Source organism: Poecilia reticulata, chromosome 5, assembly GCF_904066995.2.
Source record: "Poecilia reticulata chromosome 5, P_reticulata-male-v2, whole genome shotgun sequence".
NCBI lineage: Eukaryota > Metazoa > Chordata > Actinopteri > Cyprinodontiformes > Poeciliidae > Poecilia > Poecilia reticulata.
The window spans coordinates 4,558,194-4,580,615 of NC_088834.1; the positions used below are offsets into that span (position 1 = coordinate 4,558,194).

The 22,422-nt window shown below is 38.3% G+C and overlaps 2 protein-coding genes across 2 annotated transcripts in view; one reads left to right on the forward strand and one right to left on the reverse strand.

Moving 5' to 3' along the window:
* ppp4r1l (protein phosphatase 4, regulatory subunit 1-like) overlaps positions 1-8,059 on the reverse strand; it is a 17,168-nt gene extending 9,109 nt beyond the window's left edge. Inside the window, exons 1-10 of the mRNA XM_008408912.3 lie at positions 7,791-8,059; positions 5,367-5,411; positions 4,890-5,019; positions 3,820-3,926; positions 3,591-3,733; positions 3,295-3,441; positions 3,035-3,142; positions 2,513-2,578; positions 2,252-2,410; positions 1,924-2,048 (exon numbers count right to left, since the gene is read on the reverse strand). Coding sequence (XP_008407134.2) covers positions 1,924-2,048; positions 2,252-2,410; positions 2,513-2,578; positions 3,035-3,142; positions 3,295-3,441; positions 3,591-3,733; positions 3,820-3,926; positions 4,890-5,019; positions 5,367-5,411; positions 7,791-7,797 — 1,037 coding nt within the window. The 5' untranslated portion in view covers positions 7,798-8,059. The remainder of the gene's footprint in view (positions 1-1,923; positions 2,049-2,251; positions 2,411-2,512; positions 2,579-3,034; positions 3,143-3,294; positions 3,442-3,590; positions 3,734-3,819; positions 3,927-4,889; positions 5,020-5,366; positions 5,412-7,790) is intronic.
* A 46-nt stretch (positions 8,060-8,105) lies between these two features.
* On the forward strand, positions 8,106-17,011 carry rab22a (RAB22A, member RAS oncogene family). Its single transcript, XM_008408913.3, has 7 exons — positions 8,106-8,444; positions 8,944-9,023; positions 10,876-10,957; positions 14,200-14,271; positions 14,540-14,646; positions 15,390-15,499; positions 16,804-17,011. Exons 1-7 carry the CDS (start codon positions 8,409-8,411, stop codon positions 16,899-16,901), a joined length of 585 nt encoding a protein of 194 aa, XP_008407135.1. The 5' UTR covers positions 8,106-8,408; the 3' UTR covers positions 16,902-17,011.
* Positions 17,012-22,422: the final 5,411 nt, after the last annotated feature.

The window sequence follows — 22,422 nt, forward strand, 5'->3', positions numbered from 1 at the left end:
GAACACCAAACTGGATGGAAACCACTCTAAAAGCAGGAAGCAAACTATAATGCAGGGCATTCTGGGTAAATACAATTAAATCTAAATAGTCCAAGTGGCAGAAATGGGCCTTGGTGTTTTACCAATGAAAAATCCTAAACGCGTAAAATTCAACACCAGAAATGGTGCAACCCTGAGCGCAAAGAAGTTACACTCAGTCTTCTTCAAAGGTTTTCAGTGATTTTTAATGCAGCGCCGCCACAGGTGAGGAAGTGAACAATTGTTGTCAAACAATCCAATTAGTTTGGATTGTTGACAAAGCCAACCGCACCGCATGATAATATGACAAATATTGCAATTTTGGTTCCCAAGCGAACTGATTCTACTGGACATCAGGTGTGAAATTCCCCTAAAAATCTCTACAAGCAAGATTTCTGTGGTTAAAACAGAGTTTCATTTGTATAAACAATAAAATCTGTCTACGTCTATTTTTTTGGTAATGAAACTTAACGCAGAGGAAGAGAAGAACAGGCTGATCGTCATGTTTCATTAATAACCGTGATTCATTCAACCAATGACTAAGCTGCAGCTTCCTCAGCCAAGAAAACATCCGATTTAGTCCGTCTGAAGCAAAAATGTGACAAATTTGTGCATGATAAACTATTACCACACACATTTCCTAAAACAAAAAGAAAGAAAAAAAACTTTGTAACTCATTACTCATATCTGCTTTCCACTGAACAGTAGAAAACCAATTTCACAAGTTCCAACAATTGAGGTATCCATGAAACGTAGCAGAATTATTTTCCACAAATCTTTTTCAGCATCTGCAGGAATCTTAACTCTGATCTTTATGAATAATAATTAATAATAACTGGACAATAATTACAGCTTTTAAAGGGGAATTGGATAGTTTTACTAGAACAGACGTTTCTGAATGTAACGCGGTCAAAAAGGAATTGCTTTGTGCCACACAGACCCTCCTGGTGGGTTGTGTTATATAAAGGCACCACTAATCTGAAACGAACTTCCAGAAAACTGCAAAACAGCTGAAACACCGAGTTCCTTTAAATGGAGGCTAAAACTCCACCTGCTTAGAGTTACTTTCTGACCATTTTCACACGTTGAACCATATTAATTAGGATCATCTCAACGCTAAACTTGTTGCAGCAGCGTTTCTAAAGTAGCATTTTTTCAAAGTACCACCATAAATGATCCTTGGTTCCTGAAAACACTTGAATCAGTACAATAACCTCTTGAACCAAACTGAGGGTTGAATGACCTAAACAACAGATCAAAAACAGTAAATCTCTGTTGTTAAACTTGTCTATTTTCAATTTTCAATAGTTTAGCAGCAAAAAGGTCAAAAGAGTTGGAAATGCTACTTACATTGTCGATATATAGTTTGATTAAAATGTAACCAATTGTGATTAATTAGTTGTCACCACTAGTTTTAATACATCTAAATCAATCAGTAATCTGAAGGAATGACACTCAAACATCAAGACAGTAAATCTCTTTACTCAAGAGTGATGGTTTATTGTCTCAGATTAAATAACTCGCCGTCAGACTTCCTGTTGTCCTGTAGAAACATCTTTTCTACTTTTAACTTGCAGCGTTGTGCTGATGAGAAGGAAACTAAAGCTACCATCCAATCCGCGGCTCCTGATTCAGCAGCTATAACGGGAAAGCAGTGCTTCTTGTCAAACGCAAACAAAACAACGCCTTTTCCTTCGATGGGGCGCTAAAGTTGGATGGAGAACTCTTAAGCAACTTGATAAAAGTGGTGTTGAAAGAAGTTACGTGACCACTGCTTTGCAACATGTTGAAATGACCGGTTTTGCTCAACTGTAGACATTTTGGAAAGCTTTTAGAACAAACATGACATAGAACACCTACATGTGATCCAGAGTCATTATAATAAAAGCTCAGTGATGGTCTTACTTGTCCGTTGTACACCTGGGGACCTCTGGAAGAGCACCATCTTCCCTGAAATGAAGGCCTGTGCTGGAGGGGTTGGCAAAGGTGGAGATGAATCTCCCCAGAGACTGAAAGGCAGCCTGTCGCACCTGAAGGTGGAAAACGTTTGTTTTTACAAGACTGAATGAGTCAAGAAACCACAGTATTAGATAAAATATAATTTGAGGATAAAGGCATTTTAAATGGCGCCATTTCCTCTTTTTTTAAAATTTCAACTGTCACAAAAAATGTCCCAATCATTTTGACGCAATCATTTACAGTGCAAACATTTTTCCCAGTTTGTGAGACTCACCCAACGTGATTGGTCACTGATGAGGTTGATGAACAGCGGGGACAGTTTTGAGCGTCGCACCTCTGGAGAGGTGGAGTTGGAGACGGTCATGAAGCACTCAGCACACGCTTTCCTGATGCCCCAAAGGCTGTCGGAGCACAGGTTGAAGAACTTCGGCATCTGCGTTAAAAACATAAAACAAACTGTGAGATTTGTCGATAAGGACAAAATTTAAAAAACCACTATGAAAACAAATGTAAAAAGTATTCTGAAGTCTCTCACCAGAAGTTTTTCTGTCGCTTCCTGACCAACAATAGAGCAAAATTCCCCAAAATTCCCTGCACACACCTGTAAACAAGCATGACGGGGAGAAAATAGGGTCAAACACTTCAGACAAAATTTAATAGTTTAAGTATGTTTTGATGAGATGTACTGTGATTATTATGAGCTGCCCTCTACTCAATTCTAAATTTGTGCATGGGGGCATAATTAAAACAGAATTACAAAGGGAAAATTCAAATACTTGGCAATGTTCAACCACATTTGCAGCCCCGACACCAACTGGCACCAGTTAGACAGAATTAACATTCCAGAGGGGAAACAACGGCGTAGTGTCAGCAGAGCCGCTGGACGAAACAGAACTGAGGCCGATTCACAGACTGAATTCACACTGACAGAGCAACACAAACAGAATTAAACTTGACCTCACATGCCTGCTGTCTGAGCCGTACTTTAGGCTGCAACACGACAACTAACCTACAAATCATCTTCAGATTTCTGAATGTGAAAAGGGAAAGGTTTTACCTTGCGCACTTGGAAGAGTCTGGCGTCGCTGCAGAGGTCGCAGAAGCGTGGCAGCAGCAGATGCTCCACTGTGTCTTTGCTCAACATGGTGACAACTTTACACATGATCTGTGTGACGGAACGAAAGCACATCAGGAGCTCAAGTAAAAGGAGCTCAATAAAAGTCATCTAAATCAAACTGGGTTTATTTCTATGCATTGATGCTCTTTAATGATAACATAAGAAAGAAGAAATGGGTCAAATGAATAAGTGTTTCTTACAGCAACTGCCTCAATTTTGTAGTCATCATCACTGCTTGGTTCTGTCAACTCAAGCAGAACAGGACAAACTTTGGTCTCCATGTCAGCTTTAGAGATGAGGCCCTGCTCCAACAAAACCAGCAGCGCTGCCTGACTCGTCTTCCGCACCTGCAAACGATGAATGGGTCAATTGTTAAGTCAACATGCAAAAACACAAATGCTCTGTTTTTAAAATTCCCAAAACATTCTTATTTGTACTTAAAATGCTTTGCTTAGTTTTACAGTTCACCTAAAGAAGTGATTTATTTGAAACCTACCTGGTTATTTGGGTCTGTAAGATACCGGACCACAATGGGTACCAAGTATCTTGAGAAGGCGGCTGGGAAATTCGGCCGACTCTCGTGCAAAAACATGGCAATATTAGGAACTTGCTCCATCAGCTCCGATCGCACAGTGGGCTCTAAGCACACACATCACAGCGTCAATTTAATAAACCACAGTAAAACAAGGCAGCTGAAACAAAAAATGACAAGAAAATACATCTACCTCCATCCTCTGACATTCTGGCAATTGTCTCCATGACACTGATAAAGTCATTTTCATTGTCACTGAACTCTCGAAGCACATCAAGCAGGCCGCGCGCCACGATCTGCCTAGAAAGCAACAGCTCCAAGTTAGTGGTATGCCTGCCAATACCTACAAGGGTCAAGTTCGCAAAGCACAACACGCAGCTCCGAAAGCAACGCCAAGTACATTCCACACACATCTATTTCAAAATGAGAGGATGGCTTAGCCCTGCACATCAGAGCATAAAAAGCATGAAGACAACAGCTGGAATCAGTAGCTGCAGGGCCACATGAGACAAAAACAAAGGACTGTGGGGTTATTTATGAAAGCTGCATCAGGCAAAAACAGTCTGAAGAACATAACCATCTTTAAAATTAAAGAAATTCTACATATAAAGAGGTGAGGAAACATTCAAACACTTTTCTGACATTTTTTCACTGAAATTAATTTCAGTAAATCTTCAAAGCAAAGTGTTGCTATCACATAATTTCACTACGTAACCTAATGCAATTTACTATTTGGACCATGAACATTTTTTTTTTATTGCTGCACAATTTCCCAGTAATGATTGACTCCGGTTAATATCCTTTCCATGTAAATACTAATTTATTTGTTAACATCTCTTTGTTGCAAAGACGCCAAAATTATGCTGCAGATACAAAGAGATTTTTAAAATGTGTTTCCCTTTAACTAATGCATATTTTTATTATTTATGATTTTTTAGAGAACACAAGTGAGTATCATTTGATGAAAACAGAAATACTGCTTTATTAAGAATATTTGTTACTTCTGATAAAATAAAAAGCCAAGATGGTCTTCCTTTTTTAAGAGGGAGAATTGTCTGAGCATTTGTTTGATTCTCAGACAAATGTTAGATTGTTTCCTCTCTAAAACAGGTTGACCTGCAGCACAGGTTACTGCAGGTCAACCTGTGCTTGACCTGCAGTAAACAGGTCAAGCACAGGTTGCAAAAGAGGTGGCGATCTTAGTGTTTGACCTGTTTTTAGAGGACAGGAGGATTAGCCGCCTGAACACAGAACTCAACTTACCTGTTGAACGTATTTTCGCTGAAGGCGTACTTCTCTAACCTTCCCAGAGGAGTTAGGTTGTCTTGTCCAGCATCGAGGAATGCTGTGATACGGATGCCATCGCAATCTGCAGCGTAATCATCAAATCCAACTATGGGTGGAAAAAAAATGATTTTGTTGTAAGCTAGATCAAAGTCAAGGAAAATGTATAGAACAGCAGTCTCATGTGACATTATAAAAAGTTTTATGTCAGAGGTAAATTGCAGGATTTTCTTGAGCATGAATATTCTGCAATTTAATAAGATTTACTTGTGTGTAATTTATTTGGCTGATGTAAATTAGACGTGCTAGGCTGTAAAATTGCAATGATAGCACAGTATCAACGCTAAAAAGTTGTCCAAAAACAAAAGAGCCTCTAGGCAGAATAAAATTCATTGTGTTTTTTTTTTAAAATATAAGTGTCTATATGTTGTCATACAGATTCTTTGATATACTTACAGTCGTCCAGATCATCATGGCCATCTTCAAAGTATAAAGATAGACCTGCAACAATAAAACAGTAGGTGGGGAGCTGAATTTATAAAATATAAACGTTTGGTGAGCAACAGCGTTGCATCAGGTATGACTGACTGCATTTGTTCTTTTTTTGTGCCTACAATTTAAATTTTAACACAATCAATCATGGATTGCAGTCTTTATCATAAATGATAAAGACTTTGGTGCAAAAGATAACTTCTCTCAACTCAACATCTAAATTGTCTTTTAGCTACATAAATACACTTTTGCTTTACTAATTCATATTTTGTCTGATATATTTTAGTATACTTTAATATTACATTTCATATTAAAACATTTTTACTAAGCAGAGCTCTTAGAATAAAATCAGAGGTTTTCAGGCTGAAGTTGTTTGGAAGATGTGCCGTTCAAAGGTGGATAATTCAATTATGTGACAAGATGATCATGGGATCCAGTATAATATTTAGTAGCGTTATCGCTATTGAAAAAGCCTCATATCCAGTTCATCTCTCCTGTAATAAGAAGTTCAGTCTGCTTATTTATTTTTTAAATCCATCCATCCATTTTCTTTACACCCTTGTCCCTTAGTGGGGTCGGGAGGGTTGCTGGTGCCAATCTCCAGCTAATGTTCCGGGCGAGAGGCGGGGTCACCCTGGACATGTCGCCAGTCTGTCGCAGGGCAACACAGAGACAAACAGGACACACAACCAGGCACACACACACATTCACACCTAGGGACAATTTGGAGAGGCCAATTAACCTGACAGTCATGTTTTTGGACTGTGGGAGGAAACCGGAGTACCCGGAGAAAACCCACACATGCACAGGGAGAACATGCAAACTCCATGCAGAAAGACCGGGACTGGGAATCGAACCCAGAACCTTCTTGCTGCAAGGCAACAGCTCTACCAACTGCGCCACTGTGCAGCCCGCAGCCAAATTACACAGAGAAGATATATGAAGATAATACCCATATTTTGGCTTAATAAAATGATAGATATGCTTAAAAATGATCGAATAACCAAAACTGAACAATATATTGAATCTTAATTGCTTTATAATGTCAGCGAATGCAGCAAACACAACAATGACAATAATTTTGGATGCAGCATTTTATTAGGAGACCATGTATTCATGCTGAAAATTGATAATATATTGGAATAGTTAGATGGATTAACCGCTTTTAATACCCTCAAGTAATATATGTTTATAGTAGCTGAGATTTTAAAACTAACATAAGAGTTTTAGGAAACTTGAAAAAAATTGTAAGCACTATTATTAAATGTTTTCCTACAAATAACATTACAGAGTGACAAGAAGAGAACCTGTTGTCCGCCTTACAATTTATTACTTGTATCTACCAATTACTTGATCTAATTATTTATAAGAAACCTGATAACGATCTCAAAACTCTGACATCTCTCTCAAAAACAAAAAATCTGCAGCCAACACAAAACATTGATAAAGAAATATTATCTGCACGAGTATTGATACAACCGACTGTGATATGTTTACATACTTAATTCCCTTATATATTAAAAATTACAATGTTTGTCTTTTATTTTACTAGAATATTGTTATGTACTTAGCCTATATTACTAATAAAGAACTACTGCTGATGGGACATTTCCTGCATTGACCAACACACTCTAAACCTACTTGATTTTATTAGAGAACAAATAAAAAATACGACTTTTTATACCATTCAGTAATAGATACATCATAACACCAGAAAGTTCAAAGAGGACACCAGGAAAGGATCCAGGAGGCGAAGCCTGTGTTTACAGCTGTTGAGGCTAAGGAATGTGTTCCAGATTTAAAAACACCCTAAAACTTGGAACGATGTTATGGAGCTGGTGTTTTACAACTTAAATAGAAAACGTTGCGATAGATTTGAAGGCACCAGCAATATACCCAACGACCAAAACCAAACAATACACTTTGTTATGATATATGGCAGGATTTGTCAGCTTATGGCTGACACTGACTGTGGCTACCCGGCTAACGTTAGCTAAGTTAACTCGATAGCATTTGCTTTTACAACAGGTCGAAAACCATCCAAACAAAAGAGATAATCTGTTTTTACATCAAACTAACTCGGTGATTTTATAATACGGCATTCTCAATTTGAAAATAATTTATCAAAGCACGCTTCTGAAACGACCCATTTCGACACTCCTCATTAGCTTTCGTTAGCGAATAGGCTAGTCTTGCTAAGTCTGCTAACACGGGTTGTCCAAGCCCTGCGCTAGAGTCGGCTTTCCTAATTTACCATTACACCAAACAAGTGGTGAAATAGTTACTGCAGTTCAAGTAATACAACTCTGAACAATAAAATGGCACTTTATCTAGAACAAAAAAATCCAAAAGTTTGTAAGAAAATATGGTTTAAAAAAGTGTTATTACCTGCCATCTTGAGTATCGGCTCGGCTCTGCGGGCTGCCTATCTGCCTTCTAATGCGCTTCCGACGACAGGGGTGCTTTTCATGGCCGGGGTGCCTTTTTCGATACAACACCGTCCGCCGTCCCGTTATGGGCTGTCACTCAAACACGGCAACAAACTACTTCCTGAAAGTACTTCCCAACGCTGCCCTTTACCGACTAATTATGTTTTAAACAACTACTGTTACTGTTGTTTTGCAGCTCTGGTACAAACTCGACATAACTGAGCAAAAACTGAGCTTTTCTTTGTGCGCCTTCAAACAAAAAAAAAGAGAGGCTATACAGTCACGTGACTGTATGCCGTAGTTCAAGATGGAGCCTGCGCGACTCAGCGGCTTCGCAGTTAGCTAGCTAGCTACGTACAATAATGACAATATTTAATGAAATATGAAGGACTTCGAGACGTTTTGATGCGTACAGTGGGATTTTTTTTGCCTAAATCGGGATGTCCATTTACAGCTTTTGGTCACTATGAAGCTATAGTGTTTGCAAACAGAGACCACCTGAAGAATATTCAGATAAGAGAGAAGAGGAGAAAATTGTACATAATCTCAATCTAATCTCGCTTTAAGATACAACGACATGGCACTGAGAGAGCTGAAAGTTTGTCTCCTTGGGGTAAGTAACGGTGTCGATTTGTTTAAGGATAAGATGTATTTGTGATGTTCCAGATCTGTACTTACGTTTGTAATCAAAACTACATTCAATATGATCTGACGTGAAGGTTTAGCAGGTACACTTTAAACATGATTTTAGGTCTTGTATACTATTCAATTTGTCATAAGTACTATTCTTATATGTACGATAAGCACCTTGAATTATCAGCCTGTGTAATTAATAGGTTAATGAGATATAATGAGAATATCAGAAAAAAAGAACGAGGACAGTCAACCAGCTAAAAATATTATATCAGTAAAGACGGAAATAATCTGTCAGTAGCTTAATTTAAACTACTGACTTTTTTACCTAAGGAAATAATATGAGCTCACGGTTCCTGTTTAAGACTAATGATACTACATTAGTAGTCTTCTTGACTAATGTAGTAGTCAAGAAGAAAATGCCACAAAATAGTTTTTGTCCATGCTTAATACAAACTCTCTTTGTTTTGTTTCTGCAGGATACTGGAGTTGGAAAATCAAGTATTGTTTGTAGATTTGTGGAGGACAGCTTTGACCCAAATATCAACCCAACTATTGGGTAAGTTTCCCCTGTGGCTTTTGTACTGTCACCTTTTTTTTTTTTGCTTTGGGAGAACGCTTTCTTAAATGGTTGGTATTGATTACAGTAAAAGCTGAAAAGAAGCATTATGTTGACAGGAAATGGGGCTATATTATTTGAGAATTATTTTAAAATGATATTTTGCCAAAATCTTTACAACAATATGCAAGTTTTCTGTTTCTTATTAGATGCAAACTAGGTCTACTGGGTGTTTTTAAATATAATTTTGACATTTAATTAAGAAAATAACTTAATAAGGCTATTAATACAAATATCCCAAAACTATTATCCATCCATCCATTGTGTTTATAGTTACAACAACTTTTAATTTTCATTTGGCATCAATAGAGTATTTTTTAATTGCTTTGAATTAAATTTATCTGAGATCAGGACATAAAAGTCACAGCCTGAAAAGAGAAATCCAGATGTCCCTCTTCCCAGCATCACTTTTCATGTCATTTTGTGGGATTTCTAGGTGTTCCTAGGTCAGAAAGAAGTTATCGTCCCTCCAGTGTGTTCATGTGTCTGCTCCAGGTTCTCCACCCAGTTGAATGGGCTTGGGAAACCTCAAAAAGGCGTCCTGACGAGATGCCTGAAACACTTGAGCTCACCCGTTTTGATGCAGACGACCAGCATCATCCCACTTGAATCTCTTACCCAACCTCTGGTCTGAGCCTGACTTCTCTCCAGCTGATTTCTGCCATTTGTGTCCAGCATCTTGCTCTGTCATTCATGAATCACTTGTCATACCATAAGTCATTGCTGGAATGTTGATAGACCAGAATATTGAGACGTTTGGCTTTCGACTCGGCTAGTTCTTTATCTCAACAGACCACAGCAATGCCCTCGCTAAGGGCAGCTATCCATCGTCACTGTTCATAAAACAAAAGGAGCGTTCCGTCTTTTCTTTGGTAAAAAATAATGGCTTCTGACTTAGAGCTGGCTTCAATTCCAGCTACTTAGCACTCAACTTCCTGTTGAAGGCTTGAAAATGCAAACACACATGACAACCACTTAATTGGTGAAAAACAAACACTCTGATCTTCCCAAAACAGCCTCCTGCCTACTACTACTACACCTTGACACTATGAACGGGATCTGGAATACTGGGCAGTTCTAGGAGAGTCTAATCCGTACAGCGAACAAGATTGATTTTGTGCCAAGAATCCCAAGGTTTTTTTTATTGATGTGCAGAAACTGGATACCCTATAAAATCCAGCTCTATAATATTCTCCATCTACTAATTATTATAATTATAAAGTTATAATATTTAAGAGATCAATACTTGTAATGTTTCTAAACATTTACAGAAAATAACAGCACTACTAATACATTTGAAAAGTGACAAAAGATTTTTAAATGCATGCAGCTAAAATAAATGCAACTGAGCAACCTAGAAAAGAAAAAAAACTTTTCTAGTTTTTTTTTACTTACCTAGAAAAGTAAAAAACCTTATTTATTTATAATAATAATTATTTATTATAAATAATGTATTTATGTATTATTATAAATAATTTATTTATAATAAATAAATAATTAAATAAATAATTATTTATTATAAATTATGATTTATAATAAATACTTTTTTTTTATTAATAAATATTATTTATTATTTTAATAATAAATTAAAATGTGATGTTAAAAATAGATTTTTTATTATTTACATATTGATCAGAAATTAAGTACAAATATTTCAAGTGGGTACAATTAAAAAGTAAAGATGGTATCAACAGTTCTCAAACATTTATTGACTTTATTTTCTTGAGCCTCGAAAATAAACCCATCCAAGATTTTCAAATTAATTTAATCATCTGCTCACTGTTCCCAACAGCGCATCGTTCATGACCAAGACAGTGCAATACCAAAACGAGATGCATAAATTCCTAATCTGGGACACGGCAGGACAGGAGCGGGTAAGTATTTAAAAAATTTAGTTACTCTGAAGTTGAAGTATAACAAAATTTCCATGTGTTTCTAAAGCAAGTGAAATAGTTATGTAGCTCTAACTCTGTGTGTGAGCCCCTGCAGTTAGCTAATTCTTCTGAAAGGGGGCAACATTTTCCTTTCTATAGAAGGAGGTCTGGAATATTTTCTGTGGTATTTTTTTTTAAATCGGAGAGGGATATTTGTTTTGTTTGAAAGCCAAATACATATGTACCATATTTTGTACTTTGATGCTTCTGGTACGTGTTTGTCTCAAAATGATGTCACCCCTGACACAAACTTGACATTTGTTCATATATAAATGCATTTCTTTTCTTAAAATATCTTCTTGGAGTTGATAGAAGACATATAGAATAAAAGCGAATCCACGCTGAAAGTGAAACCAGCCCAGTGACAGTTTTATTTTTTTTGTGAAAGGAGCAGCTTTCTCCTTTGACTCACTGTCTAACTCTTGTCCCTCTGTGCCTTAGATATCCAACATCACTTCCCTTTTTTCCTCTGAACTTCCCTTTCTCAAGCTCAACCTTCTGCTATTGTGATGTTTTGTCCCCTGCGTCAGCGCTCTCCACAGAGCTGAGATAAGATGCGTCTTTCATCCTCCTTCCCTCTGGAGGATTCCTCTTCCTTGTGCTCTTCAGGGGACATCCGTGCAGACCTATTTAAGATAAGACAGGAGGATGAACTCGGCGCCTCAGCCCTGTGGCGTGTGCTGCTGATTCTGGTGTATCTTATCTGACGCTTTCTGCCACTGCACCAGACTGTCCCCTGTTTTTGTTTTTTTACTTTTTAATTAGGGCTGCAAATAACAATTGTTTGAGTAAGTGATTATTCTATTGCTAAATCTGATGATTAATTGAATAACTAGATAAAAAAATGTGCTGCATTCTGCAGATTTTTACACAATAGTAAAAATACATAGGCAAGTAAATCAGTTCCTTTTTTGAATAAGAAAATAAAGATTTTCTTGCCTAAAATGCAGTAACATAGCATCCCTCTCGTGCACATACAGTCATTTGTAGCAAAGGATGCAGGATGTTTCAGCCCCATTTCTTATGCACAACAATTTCAACCTCTTGATCCCTTAACAAGTCCACATGTATAAATGTAAAAGAGTCAAATGCACCATGTGTTCCTGGGTTCCTGTTTCTACAAAGCGGCTGTGGTATCTAAAGGCCTCTTTGAAGCTTTGGCCTGTCGAAATCTGACAAATTGCAAGAAAGGAATACGAAACCAGCTGAAACATAAGTGCAGCAAGGGAAGTCTCTGAGATTCCCCAAGTTCAGCATTCGTATCTTAAAATCAGATCAGGCATCAAGCGACAACTGATCCCAACTGTAACCCACCAAGCTTCCGCCGCTGACTGCCCTGTTTCACAGAAATCAAGCGAAGTGAAGCCTCACATCCACTTGGAAAAAGAAAGTCCCTTTCGTACACCCAGCTTGTGGTTTCAGCTATTAATCAGCTCTGCCAGGGTATCACTGTAGTTGTTTTTTTTGCTTCTGTGTGGCCAGACGTCTGGCCTTGGTGTGATTGCTCTTCGGGTTCAGGCGGCGATCGACCACACAGGTCTTGCTGTGGCGAAGCCCCAACATTCGCCAGCGAAACAGACAGAGCTCTCCTCAGTGCCGCTGCCAAACAATCCCAAGCTGGATTCCTGCTGCTAGACTTTAGGCCAGTAACAACTGTAATTATGGGGAATGTGCGCTTTTCTGAGGTAACATTGTCACTCCAAGACGAATGGTTTGTTTTGTTCTATTGTGAAGGAAAACCGAATTGCCGCACAGGCTGGGTCACCCAGGATTTCGAGTTTCTGGGTCGTTGCTTTCCAAATAAATATCATCAGTTGATATGTGACACTTGAATTTATCAGCTGCAGAGTTACCCGTTGAAACCAGAAGTTTACATGCACAGGATAAAAAGCTAATTCTCTCTGTCTGAAGGAAAATAAGGCCAGACTTCACTTGTTTTAGGTCAGTTAGAATTGCTAAATGTCAGAATAATGAGAAAATATGACAGAGATTCATTTTTTTATGTCATTGGACATATTTTTAAGTACTTGACTGCATTGCCTTTTAGCTGTTTGACTTGAGTCACGCTTTTAGGGTCTCCTTTCCCAAGTTTCTCATAATAGTTTGCTGAAGTTCTGGTCCTAGTTCTGGTCCGCTCCTCCTGACAGAACTGGTGTAAGTGAGTCAGGTTTGTAGTTTAGTCATTAGACTGATACCAATATGAACAAATATTGTTAAATATCTTTTTACGTCATTGTTTTGCTGGATGCTTCAACAGCAAAAAGAATATTTAAAAAAAAAGCCTCTACATATTGTATTAAAGGTTTTCTTTCAAGTAACAGTAGTTTAATGCTGTAATGCTGAAAGTAGATAATATCTACCAACAATATGCAAGACACTTTAAACAAATCAGTCTTTTATTTTAGTAGCATAATCTCACACATGCAACAGAAAAATAGTAATTTCCTTTAGAGGAATCCAAACACTATGAGGCGGGTTTATTAATGAGGTCAGGTCTGAGCTGGGGAGAGTTTTATCTTTAAACTCCAGAACCGGGTAAATCAGAGTTTACACATTCTGCACAGGCTGTTCTGATCAAGGAGTGTCTCCATGATGCATTTGGTTTAGATCAAATCTGTGATCGTTCATAAATGTCTACTTGTTAACATCTTTTGACACTTTCTGCTCCTTTTCCCCTTGATAACATCTGAACGTGTAAGGAGAAAAGACTTGCACTGCTTGATTTTCTTTTTAAAACGCACCTTTTTCGGGTTGATCAGAGTTTTATTTCACTTGCCACAGTCCAGCTCAGTGATGTCATTTCTGCGTCAGTCTATGAAAAACCACAATCTGTAGGAGGTAATCGTGTAAAACTGTGCAGTTCTACTGAACTGATATATTTAGCATTCGTATATCACAAAATGAATGACAGAAAGGAAATGAAGGTCCTCATTGATGCGTCAGCGTCGATTGTTTGTAATAGGATTATTTACAGTCACATTCTTCATTCTAAATCCTTCTCACATTTCATTGGATTTCAAGCTATTTTCAGGATTGACGATGTCTGAGTATAAAAACGGTTTAAGCAGAGATTAAACTCACTGCACAGTTTGGACTCATCATTTATGCCGCTTCCCTTTCAAAGGTCCACACAGCATTGTTTATTTATTTATTTTTAAACAGCGTTTCTCATCTTCCCATAGTTTCGCGCTCTGGCGCCGATGTACTACAGAGGTTCAGCGGCGGCCATCATTGTCTATGACATCACAAAAGAGGTGATTTTAAGTTTTCTTTTTTCAGCTAATTAGCTTTTTACTTTCATTGCATTTGTGCGAAAAGAAATAAAAGTTCTTTAAGAGAACAAAACCTTGCAAATGATAACATTTTTTAAATTAATTTATGCATTTTGACATGAAAGTGGCACCAATCGGGTTGTGGTTTATAAAAATAATGCTTCAGTTTTCCTGTTGTCCGTGGAGATTGAGCTTTATGCGCCTCTCCATGCGTTTTTCGTTTATAGTAACATATTTCTTGTCTCGTCAGGACTCCTTCCAAACTCTGAAGAACTGGGTGAAAGAGCTTCGCCAGCATGGACCTCCTAATATAGTGGTCGCCATTGCTGGCAACAAGTGTGACCTGTTAGACTCCAGGTGAACTTTTACTTGATCTTATACCGTGTTTCCCCGATAGTAAGACACCCCCGATTGTAAGACGTATCGGGGGTTTCAGGGGGGTCGGCTAATATAAGCCGTACCCCGAAAGTAAGACGTACCCCGAAAGTAACGAAAGTCTTACTTTCGGGGAAACACGGGGTATTGCCGCCTCCCTCTCATCTAGCTGCGCGCCGCCTCCTGCCCACGTCCGCACCGTCCCCCTCTCCATACATCACCGCGCCGTCCCCTGCACTTCCTTTTATAAAACTGTTTTGTGGTGAATACAATACTGTTCAGGTTGTTAATAAATGTTAATTTTATGGTTAAAACAAAAAATTCGAAAATTTTTTTCCAATATAAGACATACCCTGAAAGTAAGACATAGTGGGGCTTTTGGGGATAAAAAGAAAGTAAGACACTGTCTTACTTTCGGGGAAACACGGTAGTTATGTTTTGAAGTTATCTGATGGTTATTACTCCCAATTCACAGCAATAAAGAAAGTGGGGCCAATCACATTTCAGAAAACTCTCAATTTTTCCTTCAAAATTATACAAAAGGGATTCTGTTAATAATTTATTTCACTGTTATCTTCTTGAACATTGATAAACACTCTCCCTTCTCCATCTGTTAAATTGTGAAATCTTCTGTGTGTTACCAGAAAAAAAGAAGTGATTCCTAGTGAGAGAATTGGTTTACAGGTTGCTAAACATTGTTTTTAATTTATCTTGTATGTTTACAGAGAAGTGCCAGAAAAAGATGCCAAGGACTACGCTGATTCCATCCATGCAATCTTTGTGGAAACCAGCGCCAAGAATGCCATAAACATCAACGAGGTGTTTGTAGAGATAAGTGAGTTTTCTGCTCTCCACCTCAGCATAACTCCTCATATAATTATTGTTTTATGTTTCTGAAAGCAGATACCTTTTTGAATAATTTAAGATTTTTTTTTATTAAAAAAATGTTTCAAGAGCTTTAAGTCGGCATAAATAAGTCAACAAGTAAAACAAAAGTGAAATATTTTCTTTTTGGTCCGTTAAAAAAATATTTACAGTCTGATATTTAAATTTCATCCATTTCATTTGGATTTTGCATGATAGACTAGCACAATGTAGCACATAATTGCAAAGTGGAAGGAAAACAATTTATGGTCTTCATTTTTTTTCTTCAAAATAAATCTAATAAGTGTGGTGTGTATTTAGTTCAGATTCTCCATTGGATGTAGGTCTGGATGTTAATTTGCTCATTCTGACATAAATTTGCTTTTATCCAAGCCAGTTGTGCCCAAACATTTTGTTGTATGGGCCAAAATTGTCAGGAAATAATGGCCGGGGCCTAAAAACGTACACTTCTTTATTTTTAAATGCTCAAAATAAATTGTATGTGCTATATATATTAATTAAAAGAGTAAAGTAGTTGGATATTTGTAGAAAATGTATGTGCAAATTATTGCAGATCAAAGCACAAGGGCCACACTTTGAACATCCCTGATCTAAACTAATGGTTAGGATGGTTGTTCTGCTAGGAGGTGACCTTTAACCCCAGTATTTTTGCAGCCTCCAACAGTTTTTCTTCCATAATCTTTTTCTGTAATTTGCAATGTGTTATCAGAGCAACATCCCTGCTACTTCTGTTGTAAAACATCCCCACACCACGATGCTGTCACCATCTTGTTTCACAGCTTGGGTTGTGTATCCAGGATGGTTCGCAGTGTTGGTTTTACTCCAGACGTAGTATTTTACATGCAAGCTAAACATTTACATTTCAGTCTCATTTTACTAGAGCACCATGCGGCTCGTTGCTTTGCCTGTATGTTAAGGTAGACGGTCATTTTTGTTTGAACAGCGCTCTCTCTTCAAAGCCTGGGATATTTTTTGGAAACCTATCCTGTCTGCTGTGTTGGTGCCTTCACAGAACAGCTGGATTTATACTGAGATTAAACTAAACACTATTTAAATAACTCCACTTACTTATTAGGGGGATTCTGATATCAGATTTGTTTTTGCGCAGCAAAACTAGCTAAATATAAAATACACAAGAATGTACTTTCTTCCACTTTGTAATTCTGCGCTACTGATTATTGGTTTATTACATACAATCTCAGTATTGTGACAAAATGTGAAGGCTCATATCAACGTGTCTGTGTTTCCTTGCAGGTAAGAGGATCCCTGTTGCTGACAGTGCAGCAGCAACATCAGGCAAAAGTTTCAAATTGGGACGGCAGGTCTCAGAGTCTCGACGGACATGCTGCTGATAATTTTGGTGGCTGAACTCAACGCAACCTAAGAACTAAACGTTACCCACCCTGCTACTCTCCTGGTGTGCTTCAGCTTAAAGGCACAACACACTATAAAATGTTTTTTTTTTTAAAAACCCCAACAAACACTCATATCTGGTCACTGCAGTTTGACTCGGACAGCAGCAGCCAAGACCTTTTTTTTTTCTCCAAAATATCATGATTCGTATTAAAAACGATTGAGGAAGAACTTTTCAGGTTTTAAACCAAACTTTCATACCTTAATGGTGATAAGTGACGCTTTCCAGTGTTCTCCGTGGAAGTCGTTTATATTTGTACACTTGTACATTTGTAAAAAAAAAAAAAACAATATTTTCTGTCAGCAAAAATAATAATGATGCATTGAAGGAATTTTCAGTTATTTTTAAAAGTTCTAAGTTATTTTTTTTAGGTAAAAAAAAATAATCTCAGCTTCATGAAGGATCTCCTCTTTGATGTTTATATGTAATTTATTTATATGCTCCTTTTATTGCGTGATTTTTTTTGTTTTGTTCCAAACAAAGCAACCCTGCTCCCCAATCCCACCACACACACACGTTCACGAGATGCAAACAACAATCACGCAGCAAACAATGCAGAAATGAAAGACGTGTGGGAGTCTACTTCCTTCACACCGAGGGAATACTTCAGCATTTTGGTTGAAATGTGATGGGACATTCACGCTTTGGTAAATGTCCCCTTACTTGATGAAGTTTAATAAGTCCCAACTATTTTATGTACCTTATCTAGAGTGTGGACTAAAATTAGAGTCAGTTTGCTGATGCATTATTAGGACAGACGCAGGCTAACCTGCGTTAAAAACTTGTGAAGTCGGTGTGCATGCCTGTTACAGCGAAGTCCTTCTTTGAATGGCTGTTATTCTTCTCTCTTTGGCTTTGAAGAATAGTCTCTTTGGCACTTGTAAGGTTCCTGGGAATAATACGTTGTTACTGTAATTTAACCTCTTTGATCAGAAGAACCTCACATGCAGCAGCTCTGTGTTTAATCAGAGCTTTAAACAGTGGCTAATTATTCTGTGTTAACGCCGCCATCTCCTGCCATCTGTTCTGCATTTCCTCATTATAGTCACAGAAGACGCCCTCTGCTTCACATGCCCGTGCTAACTGTTCATCCGTCTTTTACTTTCCAAACTGTTTAATGGGGAAAGTTTTTTTCACTCATTCTTTAATTGTCCAATAAAGATGTTTTCATCCTTCTTTTTTTTTTACCTAATCAGCACTGCCTTGCATGTCCAAGTGCTGTTTTACTACTTGGCTTGTGATGAAAATACTGAGATCTGGAAACGAGGCCTCGTTTAAAGAAAACTTTTATTTTAAAGCTCTGATCTCATATTAGCAAGTGAGAAAGCTTCATCAGACGTGGGTTTGCGTTAACAATGCTGACCCGTCACTGAACTTTGATCTGTATTTGACTCTAAATGACTGAGAGTTTGGATTTTCTTTCTTTTTTTTTTACTTTTTGTGCCTCACTCTTGCTTTAATTGTTGCACACAATATGATTTTTGGAGCCGTTTCTTGTCCTCTGCATGAATTTAATTCTGAATTGCGGCGGTAGAGTAATTCAACCTTTCTTCTAGCATGAACTGGACGTTTTATCTTTGTATGTCCACAATTTGCTTTTTAGATCCAGTTGAAAATGCAACTGAAAGACAACAAATGTTGGAATATCGGCTCAAACTGCCTTTTTCCCCCTGCTGTCAGTGTAAACCGCTCTTCCTCTTTCTCCAAGAGTTTAACGTAGATGTTGTATTGTAGGTGTTTGGTCAATGTTTTGCTCAGACATACAACACTCCTGTTGTGGAAGGAATCATTCTCATTTTTGTTGCATTTTATTTTGTCACATATCCAGTTTTAAACAATTTTTTTCTCTGACTTATACTTAATTGGCCTGTTTAAGTAAGTAACCATTTTGTTCTAGCTCTTTTCTAACTTGCGAAGACCTGAGAACCTGAAAAAACACTCCTAGTTGTCTTGTCTATATCACAACTTTGGCAAATATGTAGAAAAGGGACAGCACTTTAGTAGTATAAACGCTGCACTTTGGTAAATGTCCCATCACTTGATGAAGTTTAATAAGCCCCAACTATTATATGTACCTTGAGATTTGTTTCTTTTTTACCTCTTACTTTTAAGATTTTGGTGCCAAAGTCATTTTAGCACATTTACCCATCTTGACTGCTGATGTGATATGATTTACAGTTTCCTTAAAACCCATATCTTTTCTCTGATTATTTCAACGGCGTGACATTAATAGTGCACCAGTTTTGATTTTGTCGTTGAAATTAACAAGAAGTCTTGGGCTGGCCCTAGGAGTCTGACCAATATGTAACATGTTCATTTTACAGTGTACATATCAGCCATCAGATTGCACACAATTTAACGTCCTTACTCTATATTTCCAGGTTTTTGTGCAAACACAACATCTCTGTACACCACATTGAGTACATATATCAGCAGTGTAGCAACTATATTTAGCTTTTTATTTTTTCATATTGATTGTAGCAAAATGCCTAAGACTTGTTTGCAGTGTGAGGCCAAATACGTGAAAAGGGATTTTTTTTTTTTTTTTACTAATAAAACTTATTAAAAAAAAGACAGAATGAGTGTTTTCTTTTTTTAAATGTAGTTCATACTCAACAGAAATGTCTCCGTTAGCCTTTGGAATACAGTAAGAATGTTGTCAGTGGTTTATTGTGTTTAGTTTTCTGCCAGCTGCCAGGCTATATATATATATATATATATAAAGTATAATATGACACTTGAGATGCGTGTTTAAGTGGCAGAAGGCTTTCAGCACACTTTAAGTCATGGGGAAAAGTCAAAGCAATTATAGCTCTCTCCACTTACTAACACCCATAATAAAAATGTCTAAAAACCTTTTAAATAAATTATTTATAGCAGTAGCACAACTTCACACCAACAGATGCAGAGTCTTTCAACACCAGGCTCCATCATTATCCTCCTTACTGTGCAACAGGTGGTAAAATAAACTTGGATCCATCTCTAGACAATTGCAGACAAGATTAATGCACTCCTTTTTTTAGTTTTAAACAGTCATTATGACGTCTAACCATTGCAAGCAACAAAGTAAGTTTTTTTTTCTTTCTTTTTTACAATTGGGACTGATTAGCATTTCAAAAGTTCAAATAATGCCTGAACTTTGACCCCAAATCAAAGTTCGGAGAGACCAAACCATCTCGTATCCCTGACTCCTTTCTCTCATTTCAGACAAATGAGCTGCAAAAGCAAATGAAGTGGGTTAACAGTGCTTGCTATCAACTGCTGTTGTCATCCAGGACATGTTACTGTTTCCTGAAAATGGAGCTGCTAGAATGTCAACCAGCAACTGGGTTCAGTCAGAGGCTTCATCAAATTTGTTGCAAGACTGACTGCTGCTGGAGATCTTTCCTTCTCCACAGCATCACCATCCACAACAACTCATGGAAGATGCTTGGATGACATGAGTTATGTAACTTTTCCTTTGGGATTTTAAATTACATGCAATCTAAATGCCACATTCTCTTGTCTTTCCCATTTTGAAGAGTGGCTGAGAGAAATAGACTGCTGTATATTGTCATATTTTTTTGCCCCAGGGAAACAGAAAGTAACATTCTTTATATGTTCTCCTTCACTGCAAAAATACAAATATTACCCAGTATTTTATCTAGTTTCTAGTGGACATATCGTGTTACACTTGAAATAAGAAAAAAAAAACAGGAGACATAGGAGCTAATTTTAAGTCAATAATTCTTGAATAATGATAAAAAAAAAAAAATCAGGTCCACTGAGATTTTTTTCACTTATAACATCGGAAAAATTTCTTGCTATAAGTGAAAAATTCTACCAGTAGGACTTTTATGAATATTCAAGAATTATTGACTTTAAGCAAGCTTCAGCTGAAAAGTTACTTGTAAGTTCATTTTGTCTTGTTTTGAGTGAAATAATATATTTGCGCCAGAAACTAAACAAAAATACTTGGTAAGATTTTTGCAGTGTTGAGAGGCAGAAGTGTCACAATCTAATAAAACATAATTTGCTTAACAAGTATGTAAAAATCTACAAATGTGTTATTTGTTGATGATAAAGTATGTAAGTATTAAAATCGTTAACTGCAACTGGAGTCCAGTATGTGTGAAAGTCATGGATTCAGGGAAGTAACGGAAATAATAAAAAAACAAGATTCAGAGCAGCAATGATGGAAAGACGCATTTCAATTAAATGTGTCAGTTTATAGAACAATGTTAGTGAAATAAAACAATCTAAATCTTGTTCTGCATTTAGAAGAAATAGAAAATGATTATGATGAAGTGATATGGCGTTGAATAAGCTCATGGTTTGTTGTGGATTTTTTTGTAATAGTTTTCTTAGCTGAATAGCAAATTTATTTTTATGTGAACAGAGAGTAGATATAAGTTTAGACTGTAATTATCTATGCTCTGTTAGTTGTTGCAAGAACTATTCATATTTATTATTGAGTGAATGAAGTAAAAAAATACAGAATGGAAAATGAATTGAAAATATGTCCTATCCCACACGTCACGATGCAAAATGGATGTTTTTTATTATTTGCATTCTATGGTCTCTATTTTTTTTCTTAAATTAAAAATATTCAATGATTTATTAATATGCTGAGTTGAAGAAAGAAGTCGCAACAGCACACTACAGAGTCTGTTTCAGCACTGAGGGCGTAAACAGGTGTTTCATTCTGAAGCTGAAACCTGCACCTTTCTGTTTGGGTTCAGATTTCCTAAACCCCCCCCCCAGCAGGGTGAAGGGGGGGGGGCGCCAGCCTTGGGTCCTGCCCAGCCGGGCATCACCCCTCCCGAACCCGGCATCACCCCTCCCCAGCCCGGCATCACCCCTCCCCAGCCGGGCATCACCCCTCCCCAGCTCGGCATCACCCCTCCCCAACCCTTCATCACCCCTCCCCAGCCCTTCATCACCCCTCCCCAGCCCTTCATCACCCCTCCCCAACCGGGCATCACCCCTCCCCAGCCGGGCATCACACCTCCCGAACCCGGCATCACCCCTCCCGAACCCGGCATCACCCCTCCCCAGCCGGGCATCACCCCTCCCCAACCCTTCATCACCCCTCCCCAGCCCGGCATCACCCCTCCCCAACCCTTCATCACCCCTCCCCAGCCCGGCATCACCCCTCCCCAACCCTTCATCACCCCTCCCCAGCCGGGCATCACCCCTCCCCAACCCTTCATCACACCTCCCCAGCCCGGCATCACCCCTCCCGAACCCGGCATCACCCCTCCCCAGCCGGGCATCACCCTTCCCCAGCCCTTCATCACCCCTCCCCAGCCCGGCATCACCCCTCCCCAGCCCGGCATCACCCCTCCCGAGCCCGGCATCACCCCTCCCCAGCCCTTCATCACCCCTCCCCAGCCCGGCATCACCCCTCCCCAGCCCTTCATCACCCCTCCCCAGCCCGGCATCACCCCTCCCCAGCCGGGCGGCTATGCAGAGGCAGT

Bases quoted from the DNA above. Each gene is read 5' to 3' on its own strand.
- rab22a (XM_008408913.3), top strand. From the start codon at position 8,409: ATGGCACTGAGAGAGCTGAAAGTTTGTCTCCTTGGG. The intron at 10,958-14,199 runs GTAAGTATTTAA...ATCTTCCCATAG, and splicing joins ACACGGCAGGACAGGAGCGG to TTTCGCGCTCTGGCGCCGAT. The intron at 14,647-15,389 runs GTGAACTTTTAC...GTATGTTTACAG, and splicing joins TGTGACCTGTTAGACTCCAG to AGAAGTGCCAGAAAAAGATG.